The 18,462-nt window shown below is 44.5% G+C and overlaps 1 protein-coding gene across 1 annotated transcript in view; it reads right to left on the minus strand.

Moving 5' to 3' along the window:
• Positions 1–7,960: 7,960 nt before the first annotated feature.
• LOC138498532 (zinc finger protein 850-like) overlaps positions 7,961–18,462 on the minus strand; it is a 511,734-nt gene continuing 501,232 nt past the window's right edge. Inside the window, exon 10 of the mRNA XM_069622312.1 lies at positions 7,961–13,837. Within this exon, the coding sequence (XP_069478413.1) occupies positions 12,833–13,837 (1,005 nt within the window). The 3' untranslated portion in view covers positions 7,961–12,832. The remainder of the gene's footprint in view (positions 13,838–18,462) is intronic.

Genomic DNA, 18,462 nt, shown 5'->3' on the forward strand with positions numbered 1-18,462 from the left:
TGTCCCACTTCTCCACTGAACCCAATACCACCTCTTTCTCTTTACCCCACCTCCTCTGTCACTACCAGCTCCCTCCAGGTTCACCTCTGTCTCACTTCTCCACTGAAACTATTAACACCTCCTTCTCTTTACCCCATATCCTCTGTCACTACCAGTTCCCTCCAGGTTCACCTCCGTCCCACTTCTCCACTGAACCTATTAACATATCCTTCTCTTTACCCCACCTCCTCTGTCACTATCAGCTCCCTCCAGGTTCACCTCTGTCCCACTTCTCCACTGAACCTATTAACACCTCCTTCTCTTTACCCCACCTCCTCTGTCACTACCAGCTCCCCACAGGTTCACCTCTGTCCCACTTCTCCACTGAACCTAGTAACACCACCTTCTCTTTACCCCTCCTCCTCTGTCACTACCAGCTCCCTCCAGATTCACCTCGGTCCCACTTCTCCACTGAACCTATTAACACCACCTTCTCTTTACCCCTCCTCCTCTGTCACTACCAGCTCCCTCCAGGTTCACCTCTGTCCCACTTCTCCACTGAACCCATTACCACCTCCTTCTCTTTACCCCACCTCCCCTGTCACTACCAGCTCCCTCCAGGTTCACCTCTGTCCCACTTCTCCACTGAACCTATTAACACCTCCTTCTCTTTAGCCCACCTCCTCTGTCACTATCTGCTCCCTCCAGGTTCACCTCTGTCCCACTTCTCCACTGAACCCAATACCACCTCTTTCTCTTTACCGTACCTCTTCTGTCACTACCAGCTCCCTCCAGGTTCACCTCTGTCCCGCTTCTCCACTGAACCTATTAACATTGCCTTCTCTTTACCCCACCTCCTCTGTCACTACCAGCTCCCTCCAGGTTCACCTCTGTCTCACTTCTCCACTGAACCTATTAACACCTCCTTCTCTTTACCCCTCCTCCTCTGTCACTACCAGCTCCCTCCAGGTTCACCTCGGTCCCACTTCTCCACTGAACCTATTAACACCTCCTTCTCTTTACCCCACCTCCTCTGTCACTACCAGCTCCCTTTAGGTTCGCCTCTGTCCCACTTCTTCACTGAACCTATTAACACCTCCTTCTCTTCGCCCCTCCTCCTCTGTCACTACCAGCTCCCTCCAGGTTCACCTCTGTCCCACTTCTCCACTGAACCCATTACCACCTCCTTCTCTTTACCCCACCTGCTCTGTCACTACCAGCTCCCTCCAGGTTCACCTCTGTCCCATTTCTCCACTGAACCTAACACCTCCTTCTCTTTACCCCACCTCCTCTGTCACTACCAGCTCCCTTCAGGTTCACCTCTGTCCCACTTCTCCACTGAACCTATTAACACCCCCTTCTCTTTACCCCACCTGCTCTGTCACTACCAGCTCCCTCCAGGTTCACCTCTGTCCCACTTCTCCACTGAACCTAACACCTCCTTCTCTTTACCCCACCTCCTCTGTCACTTACTGCTCCCTCCAGGTTCACCTCTGTCCCACTTCTCCACTGAACCTATTAACACCTCCTTCTCATAAACCCACCTCCCCTGTCACTACCAGTTCCCTCCAGTTTCACCCCTTCCCTACCCCTCCACTGAACCTATTAACACCTCCTTCTTTTTACCCCACCTCCTCTGTCACTACCAGCTCCCTCCAGGTTCACCCCTTTGCCACCCATCCACTGATTGGTTTTTGCAGCACAACTGGTTGGGCTCCAAGGTTTGATTGATTCAGTTGACGGCATGAAAGGTGTATTTTGCTATTATTAGGATTAGGTGTGCCGCATCCATTAAGATACTTGAGGTTTGCTGATAAGAGGAGGATATTACCCACTACCACTGTGGCTTGAGCACTTGCTAGATTTAGGTAAAATGGGTTTTGAGATCACTTACACTTTTGTTGATGACTGTAGATTAGTATTATCCAGTGTGTTACAGTATTATTGCTTAATTTCACATGTTTTCTTTAGTGACTGGAAGTGGGCTTTACTCAGGAGAAATATTTGGCTGCAGTTACTACTGTACAGATTTGGGCTTTAACCCATACACTGCTGACCACTCAGTTGATACTACACATTAAGGGTAAGGATTTGGGCTTTAACCCATACACTGCTGACCACTCAGTTGATACTACACATTAAGGGTAAGGATTTGGGCTTTAACCCATACACTGCTGACCACTCAGTTGATACTACACATTAAGGGTAAGGATTTGGGCTTTAACCCATACAGTGCTGACCACTCAGTTGATACTACACATTAAGGGTAAGGATTTGGGCTTTAACCCATACACCGCTGACCACTCAGTTGATACTACACATTAAGGGTAAGGATTTGGGCTTTAACCCATACACCGCTGACCACTCAGTTGATACTACACATTAAGGGTAAGGATTTGGGCTTTAACCCATACACCGCTGACCACTCAGTTGATACTACACATTAAGGGTAAGGATTTGGGCTTTAACCCATACACTGCTGACCACTCAGTTGATACTACACATTAAGGGTAAGGATTTGGGCTTTAACCCATACACTGCTGACCACTCAGTTGATACTACACATTAAGGGTAAGGATTTGGGCTTTAACCCGTACACCGCTGACCACTCAGTTGATACTACACATTAAGGGTAAGGATTTGGGCTTTAACCCATACACCTCTGACCACTCAGTTGATACTACACATTAAGGGTAAGCCTGAATTGCCTCTTCAAGCACCTAGTGAATGAGTGGAGCATGATAATTAAGAGACAAAACAGTTATTCATAATATTGCTTCTGCCCTCGCCTCATATGTCTCTTTCTGCAGAATTTCTATACTCCCCAACCTCGGTGAGTATTCCCTATCTGAGATAGACTAACACTTTTGCATGTCACCCACACAGGGTTTAACTAGGGGTTTCACTAATAAAATCACGTCAAGCCAGTGATCATGTGCTATCACCCTTCCGACAGGACAGCTTTAGGGAGCTCACAACAGGGTGAGGATTTCATACATTAGATGGAACTGGCATCACATGCATGGTAGACCAGGCATCACTCTTTATAATGCAAGGAATGATGTATGGTCACTATATCATCTGATAGGGGAATCCCTCTGTGGTTATTTATTTATTTACTTGCATAGTAGAGCGCACTTGCAGACCGGAGGCATCAGGCAATGCTACTGCATGAAGTCCAACATGTCAATGTACAACTGTAATTGAGAAGGGACTCATGTATGGGGTTGAAATTCAAGACTCCTTGTATGTAATATTCAATTTTGTGTATATATGTTTTCCTCCCTATACTTTCACGTCTCTCCTGACCTTGACCGACCTATGGTATGTAATAACCAATGTGGTAGTCATATGCATATTATTTTTGTTCTTTTTATACTATTCAATGTTGATTTGTATGTGTAATATGACAATATTTGACACAAACTGTATTGTGATATTAACAACAGCCTTGAGGATGACCAACTGGTCAAAACACGTGTCGGCTGTGGATTTTTTGGGGATTACCAATAAACTCAATTTTGGATAGTAACACTTGGATTTTCCATTAAGACTTTGGCCCTCATTAGGACCCAGGCGTTAAGGGGTTTACGGCGCCGACCCTTAACGCCTGATTCCAAGGTCCCTTTGCGGGATGGTGATTTTAACGCCTGCTTTTTGCAGGTGTTGAAACCCATGCCGCAAAGGGACCTTGGTGCTAATTATGCCACCGTAATTTACGGTGGCGTAATTAGCGCCTTTACCCATTCCCATTATGCCCTATGGGGCAAAAATGGGAATGGGGAGGGTAAAATGGGAAATGGGGATTTACCGCCCCACTCACCTTGGAATGGGGCGGTAAATCCGCCATCCACCATGGTGTAAACATAGTTTACACCATGATGGTAAGGGTACGACCCAGGCGGTAACTTACCGCCTGGGTCGTAATGAGAGCCTTTGTGTTTGGAATTGGATTTAGCTTCATCAATATATGGTCCTTGTGCAGACTAACAACTTATTACTCTGTAGTTTCTAATTCCTGACTCTGGGTGACTCCTGCTGTGTGTACCAAGCCCAGAGAAGTCCTCGCCAAAATCTTGAATTCCAAGCACTTCTCGCACATGGGCAGGAAAGAACAAGCTCAATGTTTTGCAGGTGGGGGGTATATCTAGCTGTCATCTCGCTCAAATGTTTCTCCATGAGGCCTAGCACAAATTTGCCTTTGCTTTGGTGTGCATTACAGTTGTTTGTTTTGTCTTCTGCGCACAGAAAATACTACCAATCACCTGCAGACGTCCCATATAAATGAAGCAATGAGCACTGCTTGTGTCTTCATCTGTTAAAGAGCCACTGGAACCTATGCCACATGTGACAAGCTCTTACTCCTTTTCCCTGGGGGCTGTGGGGGTCAAAATACTTCCCACACAACCAACAAGCCCTGCCTCATGGAGCGGGTGGTGGCACCTGACCACACCATGGTCATCCCTTATACACCCCAATGGTCAAGCAGGAGACATCAGGGGTCATTACGACCTTGGAGGTAACCATGCTGCAATTTGCGACATGGTTACCCCCTTACCGGGTACCGGGTCTGGGTTCCTTGAATGAGGAATTACTGGGCCATTCCAACCTTGGAGGACCCGGTAATTCCTCATTCAAAGAACCGGACCCGGTACATCCCCATTCCCATTCGAGCCCCCAGATTTTAAAGAGTTTGTCCAAGTTGTTAGATGCCGCAAAGACGCAGACTTGGATGTGGGCTCTCTTCTTGGTGCGGACAGAGAGCCGGTATTGCCTTTGGAGAAGGCAGCAGGCCAGTTTGTCAGAGGGTGAACTGGAAGCACACCATTTCTTCTCAGCCACCCTGCACGTGCATTTAAGGGTGGTGAGGTCTGATTCGTACCAGGAATTGCACTTGGCTTTGAACTTCAAGTGGATCCTCATGACAGGGGCAAGAACATCGAGAGTATCAGATATAGCAGAGTGGAGCATGGAGAGGGCTGTGCAGGGTGTGAGAAAGCTAAATTGGGAGTGCGAAGAAAGTGGCAGCAAAAGCCTCAACTGACACACGCTTCATGGGTCGGATAACCGAGAAATAGGTGGCAGTGCTGGAGTTGGCTTGGCCTGAGGGGTGGAGAGAGTGAGCTGAGAGGAAGGGAGAAAGTGATCACTCCAGGAGAGGAGTGGTGAGAGGGATAGAGAGCGGAAGGTTTGTAGAGATAAGAACATCAAGAGTGGGCCCAGCAGAGTGATTCGGGCCAGAGGGGAGGATAGAGAGTGAGAGTCGCAGAGGTTGCAAAGGAGTCCAGAGGAAGGACAGGAAGCTTCCAGGTGGATGTTAAAGTCTCTAAGAAGGAGGATTTGAGTGGTCGATACCAGGAGTGAAGAGGAGAGGTCTGCCCACTCAGAGAGGAAGGAGGAGATCTGACCAGGTGGCCTATAGATGGTAGCCACAGTAAGGGAATGGCTAGGAGAGAGAGCCTGCAGACGAGGCAATTGAAAGCGTAGTAGGACTCAGGAATGACAGAGCTAGGAATCTACTTGGGGAAGATCAGGGCTACACCCACTCTGGAACGGTTGGACCTGGGCGCGAAGAGGATCTTGTAGCTGTCAGGGAGGAGATTGTCAAAGCTTGTGACAGAGCTGGCCGTGAACCATGTCTAGGTGAGATCGAGGTCAAATTCTTTCAGGAGGCAGCAGATGTCAGAGGAGTGTTTGACAGCTGAGCGAGAGTTAAGAGTGGCAATATGGAGAAGATTGCCATCCTTGAAAGAGGTCCGGGGAGGGGTACAAATCAGAGGTAGGCCCTTCGGAGGTGTAGAAGATGCCTGAAGGGGAGGGGCATAAGAGGAAGGAGGAGAGGGCAAGGTAGCCAAGGAGGAGACAACAGGGGAAGGCAAGGAATCTGTGGAGGGAAAAGAGGGGACAGCAGGAGAAGGGAGGAAATTGATGAGGCGTGGGAAGCATCTATCAAAGAGGAGATTGGCCTGAGGGCATGGACCACGACAGTACCATTCATGTAAACATCCCACCTGGTGCCACCATTATTGGGAGAAGAGAGAGGAGAAAGCACAGAGACGATATGAAGAGTCCATAGGTCTGGCAAGGGAACAACAAAGATGATGTCGGTGAGGGTTTGCCTATAGGAGGCACTGGTATAGGTGTCAGTGATAGGGAGGCCTGGGTTGAAGACTGGGATGTCCTTTTTAAACTTCTTCCTACCAGATTTAGTGAGAAGAGCAGTATACCCGATAGAGAAGCAGTTAGAAAAGATAGGAGAGAGAGAGAGCACCATAGAGTAGGTGGTGAGAAGAGAGAAGAGGAAGGGGGGAATGGAGGGGGAGTAGGGGTGGGGAGAACACTAGAGAAGGACACAGGGAGGGGCACAAGCAGACGAGACAGAGAAAGATGAGACAATAGTAGGCAATTGGACAAGATCACAGACACTCAGACTATGGAAGAAAGTTTACTAGGTGAATGCTTTGCTAAGAAGTCAAAACAACAGAATGGCACAACTTTCACAATATCGTTTAGATACTGGAGAAAAAACACACCTAAGTCTGAGAATCCTGTGTAAGGGGGAAAAAGGCCTAGGTTTCACAATGCAATTTTTAAATACCGGAGAAAACACACCTAAGTCTGAAAGTCCTGTATAAGGGGAAAAAAGTTGTCAGTGTAGAGTTCAGGCTCTATTGCAAAACCGGGCCACTCCTACCTTGCTTAGTCACTGCTGGTTGATGGCAGGCCACTGGATTCCCCTGCTGACATCTGCAGATACTATCAGGAGCCGCCTCAATGGGGGCCGCCCTTTGCCTTGGGGCCATTAGCCGCAGGGGCTGCACGGGCAGATGGCTGCTCTGGGGGAGGGTCAGTGATGACCAACAGCCACCCAATCAGGGGATGTGGGCAGGCTGGGAGGAGGGAGGGAGGGAGGGAAACAGGGACCAGGAAATGGATGCCGGGGAGGGAGGGAGAACAACGGTGCTGAGAGCGCTGCGAGCAGCAGATGGAAAATACAAAATAAAGCCTAGGAGGGTCTCTTGGCTCACCTGAAGATCACTGCAAAGTCAAGAGACTTGGTTGACCAAGAGTGAGCAATGATAACATTTGGTGAATTAGCCATTCCCTGAAGTTCATGATACATTGAAATATATGTTGGTGTAAATGAGGTCTTCTACTTTGTGTGTTTATACATTTTAAACCTTAATGATTAGATTCAAAGATATTCAGGAATAAGGCACTGTTTTACTATTAAGTTCACATCTGCTATGTACAGCCTTAAAATGTGATATGATTTGTACTTTTTTCTACCTGCCTTGCAGCTTTTGTTTGGTCACTCTTTCCAGCAGTGCTAATGAGTCGGGTGGTTAAGTTTAGTTTGATGTTTACATCAGCAGCTTTCTACATCCCGTCTGCCAATCAGATTGCAGAGAACAATGGGTAAATCTGCCACAGGTAGCCGCTGAACCCTGCTCTGGTATGTTCCAGCACGTGCTGAGGTCTCTCACCAGTCACTTCCACCTCACCTATTACACTTTCTGTCATTCCATGAAGGAGTGGTGTGATTTTACAGGTGGGCAGAGGGTGCACCGACACCTGGGAGTTGTGACAGCGTCATCTTCTGTATTTTCTAAGCACCCACTGTTCATACGTGCCTGAATCATCACAAGTCATACTCTAACCGTGTTACAGCCCAGTTTCTTTTCTGAGATTGATATGTTGCATGAAACATAAGTTGACTGAATTCAATAAAATAGGAGTCTATGCATATCATATAGCATTACTCGTGCTGTGGTCAGAATTGTGTATCCTCAAGGAAAATACACAGAAATACAGACATGTTGACAAGAAAGTTTAAAAGTGGACAATAACATTAATTCCAGCATAAAACTGGAATAGAGGTGGTCACCCCACTAATTAAAACAAATGAATCACCTCTGTTCCAGGAAGCAGTTTACACAAATGTGAAGCCAGAAAAAAAAAATTTAACACACAAATGGCGTTATTATTAACAATGTTTTTTTAATGTTAAAACAGTGACATATTGGCTGAAGCTCAATATTCAATTCATCAGCATTTCAATCAGTGTATGAATCCCGGTGGGAGACCTTTACATTAGACATGTCAGTTTATCCAAGATCAGCTTTATTTTCTAAACATTTATATCCACTGTTCCTTCTTGGAATTTAGAGATCAGCTGTGATATCATTAAACCCACAACTCTTTCATTTAAAAAAGAAAGGCACCATTTCATTTCCAAATGGCCATGAATTTTATTGTCTCACAACACAGCTAATATTTCTAGTCAATTTGCCCTTTCGGCTCTATTCACAAAAAGTCACTTTTCTAAAATACAGATCAACATAATTTATTGGAACACTTGACATCTTCTCTGGGCTCTTCACATCAAACCAATTTCTTATAAAATAGTGCTTTAAGAGTGGTCATGCACCCTCCCTTGTGCAATTGCACCTCCACATCCCGATCCCAGGCTAGGGAACCATCTACTAATCCTAAATGCTGCAATAGAGAAAGGCAATAGTGTAATACAGTAGATGTCAATCCTGTGGAGAAAAGGAAACTGTAGTGCTGTAGAACATGCTACAAAATTGAAACCTGCAGCATTCAGCGAGGATAGCACTTCTGGTGAGGCATGCATTTCTGGGAAACTGACTTCTGGAGTAATATTGGAGATTTCAGTTTTATGGATTCCATTCTCCAGGTCTTTGCACATGTCTTGTGCCAAGTTTAGTCTAATCAGCCATGTGAGAATACAGCTTTCTCCAATTGTATTATTAAGGAGGGCTTCAGATAATTAAAATGTCGGGTATTTTAATCCCCACGTGTTGATGTTGAAAGTAACAGTACTTTATGGATGTGTACAAATGTAATTCCCAGTAGAGGCATTTCTAATGGATTCCTTCCTGCCACGGATTCCTTGTCTATGATATCCACATCCTAGCAGAGCTGTTCTCCAGAAACATTTCCGCCACCAGGTGGCACCGCACAGGTGTGTCGGGTCCGTCCAAAGCCTCTATGCGCCTGCACTGGAAATGACATCCAGGCCAGTATAAGTAGCAGGGCCGCGCCCCATGACCTCAGTTCCTTTTTTCTGCGCACTGTGCTCGCTTATCGGGAACATGCTCATTGAGCTTTTCTAAAAGTGATTCGCCATGCAGACTCCATCAAAGGCCTCTGATTTTAAGCCATGTGCAGACTGCGATCGGCAGATGTCTGCCCTCAATCTGTACTGCGATTTCTTGTACTGACTGGGCGAAGACCACAGCACCCAGGATTTTGGGTCATGTCAGATTTCCATCTCACTCAGATCCATCTTCTTTGTTCTTCTCTCCGTCTCAACATTCTAAGGCAGAGGAAGGATTTCATCGATTGGACCCAGTACAGGTCCTAAAGTTCTACGTCTCTCATACTCGAGAGGCTAGGAAGGATGGCCAGCTTTCTGTTTGTTACACTGGTGCTGGGAAGCTAGTACACCATCAGTTCCACAGTCCCTCAGCATCAAGAGTGCTAGGGAAGGAGGGTGGAACTGCGGTCATGGGGCACGGCACTGCTACTTATACTGGCCAGACAACATTTTGGCATGGGGCACATAGAGGCGTCGGACCGATACAGAGCTGTGCAGCGTCCCCTAGCGGTGGAAATGTCTCCAGGGAACATCTGCGCTAAAATATGGATATCATAGATGAGGAATCTGTGGCAGGAACATCCATCAGAAAAAACATTACAGAGAGGCAAGTCATTTTTTCTCATAATTTAAGTAGAAAAAATGCGAACTCTTTGAAATGCAAACTTCTTTACAACTAGCAATTCATGTACAATAAATTTTTTTAAATTGTTTACTTTATAGTTTTCCTACATATCAGGGAGAAATGCCTGTAGACCAGCATCCACTGGTACTGCCTGGCTGGCAACACTGGGCTGAATATATTCATGAACCTGAGTGGGAGAAAGCAGGAAGGCTGGCACCTACCTGTCCATTGCTTCCAATTTTAAAGTGTTGCTACTTTTTTTCAAGTAAGTAAATTCTTGGGGATTAAATGGTTAACATAATTACTCAAAGGGCACTGAAAGTACAGTGAACAGGGTGACGCCCTAACAGGCTAACTTTGTAACACAGTAAAGGAGGGCATCACACAACTGTATGTTATTAGTAAGGGCAGTAGTGGAATCCCATTACGGACATACCAGAGGCGCTACACGAAAGATAGTGGGCGAGGAGATGCAGGGTCAATTTCGAAAGACAGCAGGATAGGGGGGAATAACTATATATCCCTGATGCAGCCCTCTAGTTAGGGAAGACTTTCCTTAGAAAGCGCTGATGTGCCACTTACAAAAACAGGGACAGTAAAAGAAGTGAAAAACAGTAACAACTTTAAGGTTGTTAAACTCCTGCATGTAGGTCACTATTAAATGGTTAATAAAACGCTGATTGTAGGGATGTTATTAAGAGCTGTCTTTTTTAAATAAAAAAAAAAAAACATTCTCTATGGCACTTATTCACCAAAAGGTTTATGGGTTCTAACAGCAGGAGGACATTAAAACATAGGAGAATCCAGCAAAATGAAGGAAAGACAAACCAGAACAGATGGGTCTTCAGTAAGCATCTGAAGGTCACATGGCCAGAGGTGACATGTGATCTTAGACAGAGGGCATTCCAGATATAGGGAGACAAAACACCCCCACAAAAAAAATAGTTACATCACCTCCTCATCTAGAGTAGTAGAGGCACAGGGAGGACAAGGGTGGAAGCATCCATTGCAGAATGGGGTATTGGGGGGGGGGGGGTTTGCCATGAATGGCGCAATGAGCTAGACAAAGCACCTTCAACCCAATGTGAGAGGTCACAGGTAGCCCGTGTGGCTCGTAATGAAAGAGTGATATGGCCACATTTCCCAATGCCTGAAAGAAGCAGGTTAGCACTTTCTGTGCCATCTGAAGTTAGTCACACATGCCAAGGAGCACAGAATAAATGCCATTGCCATAGTCAAATCTGGAAATAATTAGGTTTATAGCATCTGACATCAGAGCGTTAAAGGTTGAAAAGCATCTATACAGGGGCTGGCTGACTTGCTGAGGCGCTGCTATGCTGAGATCCTGTCAGAGGGAGCAGGGGGGTGTATGCCTTAAGCTGTCCCTTTGAGTCATGATTGGGATAGTATTGCAATGGGGTTTGCTTGACTGAATAATGTGCTCCAATTGTGGTCCTTTTTGGATGATGCAGTGGTATTTTGCTATGCATTTGAACAATATGATATACATTGAAATGTACTGCTTGATATATTGTGATTTGCCATGGGGTGGGCTTGATGAGCCTATACAAGTTATTACTTTAGAGGTTAAACCATTGCGATTTGCCTTTAGAAATGCAAAGCCGTTTTATACATATTGATTCAGTGATAGAGAAGGTGTATTTGGACTTTGATTTTCCTAAGCAGAAGGGATAAGGCGGGACAGGACTTTTGGGTCTTTGTCAATGAAAAGGCGATTTAAACCCCAGATGGAGTTGGACAGGGCTTTATATGCGCAACATGTATTTGAATATCCAGGACTAAAGAAGTGAGGTAGATTAATTTGATTTTAGAAGACGAGACTTGATGCTTACCAGACAAACACATGTGTTTGAATTCTATGTGGACTTGGATAGTTGGAATATTGTGTTATTCTAGAGAGAATGTATGAGGGATTTTTATGTGTGTAAATAAATAAATGCTTTTTTAAAAATGTTAGTCATTCTGGTCTTTTAGACGTTGGTATAGTGACATGGTAATTGATAACACCATGTTATGTAATGCATACTATGCCCCTCTCCCTGAAGCCTTTCTGTTTTGTGAAAACCTTCTCTATCCATATACATTTGCATTAGTTGTGACATGAACTGTTGAGGATGTGTTGCAGAAACTGGGAGTGTAGTACGTTGTAAGGGTTGTACGTTGCTAGAGCTGTGCAATGGAGTGGGGAAGGGAAATGCACTCAGAGTCCCTCAGAATCCTTTTTTAGAATCTATGTAGCTAGAGCATAATATCGGTACTGGTAAAGATGAAAGGAGACACCCTCTGGGTTCCATTTCAGTAGATGGTAGCGTCCCTGTAAAATAGGAGGGGAGGGGGGACACCCCATATATCCAATGAGGGTCTATAGTAATTGGGTCTTTTTTCCAAAATGTTGGTGCCCATTAATTAGCATGAAGTCCTTAGACAAAGTGTTCCATAGGATGGTTACCTTAACGCAGAAGGTACAGTCTCCCTTCTGAATAATCCAGAAGGGATGCATTTCAAACAGTGATTCAACAATCATAATCAGCCATCACTTTTATCAGTCAACAGACATGCTAAACTCAGTAGCATTGTAGAAGCATCTCCTTCTCTCTGAAGCACGTGCAATTGCAGAAGAGATTTCACCACCTACATGTCCTCTCTCATGGCAGATAAGAACATCCTGTTCACTGAAGTATTTCCCACATTCAATACACTGAAATAGACCCTGGCTGCATGTTTTGTCTGGTGCCTAATAAGGGAACTGTTTTGACTGAAACAGTTCCCACATTCAGTGCATGTATGAGGTTACCCCTGTATGTGTTCTCTGGTGGCAAATAAGATGACTCTCCTGAGCAAACCCTTTCCCACATTCACTACACTTATGTGGTTTCTCATCTTTATGTGTTCTCTGGTGGATAGTAAGCTCACCCTTTGTAACAAACCCTTTCCCACATTCAATGCACCCATGAGGCTTCTTACCTGTATGTGTTGCCTGGTGGATAATAAGGCATTGCTTCTGAGCAAAACCTTTCCTACATTCAGTGCACTTAAGGTTTCATACCTGTATGTGTTCTCTGGTGGTTAATAAGCCATTGCTTTCAAGCAAAACCTTTCCCACATTCAGTGCACTCATAAGGTTTCAAACCTGTATGTGTTCTCTGGTGGCGAATAAGCTGTTCCTTCTGAGCAAACCCTTTCCCACATTCACTGCACTCATGTGGTTTCACACCTGTATGCGTTCTTTGGGGGATAGTAAGGTGTCTCTTTGTAACAAACTCTTTCCCACATTCAGTGCACTCATAAGGTTTCAAACCTGTATGTGTTCTCTGGTGGCGAATAAGCTGTTCCTTCCGAGCAAACCCTTTCCCACATTCAATGCACCCATAAGGTTTCCCACCTGTATGTGTTCTCTGGTGGTTAATAAGGTGTTGCTTCAGAGCAAAACCTTTCCCACATTCAATGCACCCATAAGGTTTCACACCTGTATGTGTTCTCTGGTGGATAATAAGGGTTTGCTTCAGAGCAAAACCTTTCCCACATTCACTGCACTCATATGGTTTCACACCTGTATGTGTTCTCTCGTGGATAATAAGGCGTTGCTTCAGAGCAAAACCTTTCCCACATTCACTGCACTCATAAGGTTTCACACCTGTATGTGTTTGCTGGTGGATAGTAAGCTCTCTTTTTGTAACAAATCCTTTCCCACATTCACTGCACTCATATGGTTTCACACCTGTATGTGTTCTCTGATGGATAATAAGGTCTTGCTTCAGAGCAAAACCTTTCCCACATTCACTGCACTCATAAGGTTTCACACCTGTATGTGTTCTCTGGTGGATAGTAAGGTGTCTCTTTGTAACCCACCCTTTCCCACATTCAGTGCACCCATAGGGTTTCTCACCTGTATGTGTTCTCTGGTGGATAATAAGGCGTTGCTTCAGAGCAAAACCTTTCCCACATTCAGTGCACTCATAAGGTTTCTCACCTGTATGTGTACTCTGGTGGATAGTAAGGTGTCTCTTTGTAACAAACCCTTTCCCACATTCATTGCACCCATACGGTTTTACACCTGTATGTGTTCTCTGGTGGATTGTAAGCTGTTCCTTCTGAGCAAACCCTTTCTCACATTCAGTGCACTCATAAGGTTTCAAACCTGTATGTGTTCTCTGGTGGATAATACGGTTTCTCTTTGTACCAAACCCTTTCCCACATTCAGTGCACTCATAAGGTTTCTCATCTGTATGTGTTCTTCTCTGATGGAAAGTAAGATATTTTTTTCTAGCAAACCCTTTTCCACATTCACTGCACTGATGAGGTTTCTCGCCCGTATGTGTTCTCTGGTGGCTAATCAGATGTCCCTTCTGAGCAAACCCTTTCCCACATTCACTGCAGACATGTGGTTTCCCACCGTTATGCATTTGATGGTGGCAGATAAGTGTATCATGCAAATGGACGCTAGTCTCAAATTCAGTGCACTGATAAGGTTTTTCACTCATGTCTTCCTGAGGGCAATAAGTATGTTCTTGAGATGGCAATTGCTCCAACATTCTGTGCATGTGTAAAGTTTATTGCCAATTTGTTTTGTCAGGTGCGGACCCTTTTCACTGAACCGTTTCCCTAATTCAGAGCACATATGAGAAGTGATTTTCTTACTGCACATACCACATTGTCACGTTCGTGCTAGATATCCCACTCCCCAGGATTAACAGACTGAACAAGCTTCGTTACTGGATGTTACCAGGAAGGAGTTGCATGGACGGAAGTCATAATGTTCATGTATCCAACAGGCTTCTCAATCTGAGTTCCTCAATACTCTGAAAAGACAACTGGAACCCAAACTTGCACTCTTCTAAGATGCTTGGAAATTGCATATTTTAACAATGAAGCTTTTCACTGTGTTAGTCCAGAGAATCTAACAATCACTGCTGTTGCATTTCTGGGGCATCAGTCACCTATTAACATAAAAGGAGAAGCACATTATTAGTTTCAACACATTCACAATAACATGTATCACATGTAATAAGACTACTCTACTCGGTAGCAGTGATGTGAGCTCACAGAGTAACTTATACGACTTTGAAGTGCCATCTCTTGGGAAAGGCACCTAATAGGTGTTAGAGTAGTGGTGCTCTAATGAGAGCATTTAATGGGACAGAAGTAACATGCAGCAGGAAAAGTGCGATTCATTTTTATTTAGAACATTTTAGCATCCAAAACATTAGAAAACAAAATACAGCTTGATGAATAAACATTTTAAATGGATAGTTTAATCATCAGGAACATGTATATACGTTCTATCATTTTATTTGTTTGTTCAGAAATGAGTACATGGAATCTCCCAATTCCATATACAAATGATAAAGGCAGGCGTTTGACACTAAGGGCCTCATCACGAGTTGGGCTGTATTCCCGGCTGTAATACCTCCGACTGTAATAGCCCTAGCACCGACCGGTCCGGTGGTATTGCCATCGGATCACAGGTTGGGCCTTAACGGTAAATCCCCATTCCTGATTGGGTCCATTGGAGTGGAATGGGGAATTTTTTGGTGCTAATACTGCGGGCTAATACAGCCGGCTGTAATACAGCCGAAAACAGGGATTTTCACCTCCAGAAAAAAGCTGGAGGTAAAACAGCCGCTTTAGCGCCCAACTCATGATAGGGCCAGCCCTTAAATCCGGCAGTAATACCGTTACAGCCGCATTTAAGGGCTACAGCCCAACTCGTGATGCGGCCAAGTCAGAAGCAGCTTGCCTGCAGCTTGTCTCCAATCGGCCATATGTCCGACCAGTCATTACTGATGACTCCATTACATTTGAGCAAATGTGTATTGGCCCAAACATGAATAATATAACCAACAGCACCATTGAGGAAATAAAGAATGCATTGTGAATTAAAGGAAAAGCGCCAATCTCTTCCTACAGTGAGAATGGCAGAGGCCACGCTGGCACTACATTCAAACATGGACTTTAAACCTAGATAAACTCCAAACCCATCCCTCTCCCCCAGGAGTTAGAGAACAAACAAACTTGTGTCCTAGACCAAAAGAATGACATTTCTGGCAATGAGGTAAAGTGTATGAGAGACTCCCTGAACTCCCCAAAACACCCCATTTGCCTTCCTAATTATTTATACAAATGCCCCATTGCTAGGTACAAAATTTAATCTGCCAGATGGGTCCCGCTTCTGTTTCCCTGTTCAAAATACCACTGCATAGTTTTCAGGAGGGGTTACATGTATGTGTTCTCTGGTGTTCTCTGTTTTATTGTTAAGGAGTGGGTGTAAATGGGTCGGTTACTGATCAGACTCCCATAACCCGAGCTAGACCCTTTTTTGTGGATTCTGGTAATTGCACCCTAGGTTGAATGCCCCTGTACCCTCTCTGCTGTGACGAAGAACTGTTTTCATCGCATCCCTAGTAACCAATGGGGATGTTGCCCCATCACTGTCAATATCCAAGAATTGCTTGCCACCATTTAGTGATTGCACACATTATTCCCGTTGATGTACAGTGGAGATTCTACTCACCCTACTCCAGGGGAATCTGTGCAACATAATCCAACAGATTCATTATCTGTAAGAGCGAGAATCTCATTGCCATCATTTGTTGTAACCCATATGGCATCGGTCCTGGAATAAGATGTAGGTACGTGTGAATAGTATGCATAATTATTCACCCCAGGATGCGTGAGACACCAACCGTCCACCTGTCTGTCAGCCCTACCTTACTACATGTATTATGTGTCTAGTGTAGGTAGCGTTACTGCCAGGAACCTATGGCTGAACACTCTCACACAAGTTGGCAATGTAATTCTAGCAGGAGTAAAGGCTGTTGATGGCTCAGGCCTTTTGCCTCCCTGCATCATTAATATCCCATCAACCAGTCCTGATATTGTGGATGACTTTGCCTGCCAGTGCTTGGTCTATCAAACCAACCCTTCGTGCTAACTTCAGGCAGGCCCATCTCTCTATACTCTAGTGCCAGGCTGTCATCATCAATGCTTCCCTTTCCCAGGAGGGCTGCCCAACGGACCAACCTACCATGGCAGGCCTAAACCTTTCAGGAAGCCTGAGCAACTGGTTGGTGGGAGGAATCTGGGAAGCCTAGATATGGATTGCTCCTTAGTTCTCTCCTCGGCCTTGCAGGTGTTGCATTGTGCTGTTGCCTTCCACACGCACTCCTCCTCTGCATGGGGTATGAGTCAGGAACAAGGCTAATTCCTCTACAGTCCCGATGATCCACGTCCACTTGCCTTTCTGACATTCATCTCCTGGGTAGTGTTGGAAGGTGTGGGAGTCTGTGCAGGATCACGCGAGGTGCCATTTTGGCATACAGTCTAAGACTGTGTATATGCAGAACCTATCATAGTATACCAATAAGTGGCGAGCACTAACATTACGTGAGAAACTAAAAACCAAACTGGGGTGACATCTGGGAAGTAAATCTCATTAATGTTGGTCTCAAATTCATGTATTCTCATGCAAATAACATGGACCTCATATACACGTTAAAAGCAAAACGTTATCCGTTGGCCAATTGTTGGCTCAGTTAGGTACGTTATTGCATACAATCTATTACTGTTGGATATTTTTTAATAAGTATGCAAGATAATTAATGCAAACATTTCTTATAACCTAAAAACCAACATTACCTCCGGTTTTTGTTTAAATCATCAGTTTTAACAGATACACACTATAGAAAGTAAACTCAGAACAAAGATAGATGAGGTACCTTGTAACCTGTCTCGACTCCACAGGTCTAACCACTTGAAAAACACAAAATCAAGACACCTACATTTTTTATCGAAATGATTCAATTAACTTTTAATAGAACGGGTCCGAAAGCCTCCATCAATCCATCATTCTGAAATGAACTAGATCAACCATAACTTTCACCCAAAAAAAAATACACTACACACTAAGGCTAAACAAAAAACACCTAACAAACGCTTTCAACAGGGAGAGTACCGCGAGCCTTGAACTCTGCATACATCAAACCACTCCGAGGATACTACGGGCAATGTGGAAGACCTCTCTAACTACAGGCTGATATAAAACATTCAATTTCAAGAAAAACTGCTAGAGACCTATGCCTACGAACAAACACTGGAACAAGTAGAAAACCACCAACTATTGGACCAAGAACAGGTCGGCTTCAGACCCATGAGAGGGACAGAGACAGCACCTCTCTCTGTCTGGGATGACCTAAATTCCACGTGTCTGAAACACACAAGGATGTTTTCTATAGCCCAAGATGTCTATATACATATTTCTATACGCCTCAAATTGATCTGTGAATTTAATACACACCTCCTCTTGATGCAAGGGAAATTGTGCAGCAACTAAGCACCGCCGTCTACAAACATGGTGTTCGGCATCAGCATCTGCTTAGGCTACACACCATATTTGGTGCTTAAGTTGCAGCAATTAGACCCGTAAAGTAGGGTATTGTGTGGCCATATACAAAGTAAAAGTGTCCGAACACCTGAGACAAGTGTATTGCGGTGGCCATCTTTTTTTTTTTATTATTGATATAGCTGATGTAAATCACCTTTACAATGTTTTAAGTTAAGAAATTGATCACAAAATATGAAAGAAATAAGTAGAGTAAACATAAAATATATACATGTGACTTAAATTCAAACAAATTCATACATTGATTAAAACTCGTTGATGGGCTAAATTATCCTGAAACCATATCAGCAGGTAAATTAAAAAGTCCCTCTAAAA

The sequence above is a fragment of the Ambystoma mexicanum genome, chromosome 5q (assembly GCF_040938575.1).
Source record: "Ambystoma mexicanum isolate Mex_15411 chromosome 5q, UKY_AmexF1_1, whole genome shotgun sequence".
Taxonomy (NCBI): Eukaryota; Metazoa; Chordata; class Amphibia; order Caudata; family Ambystomatidae; genus Ambystoma; species Ambystoma mexicanum.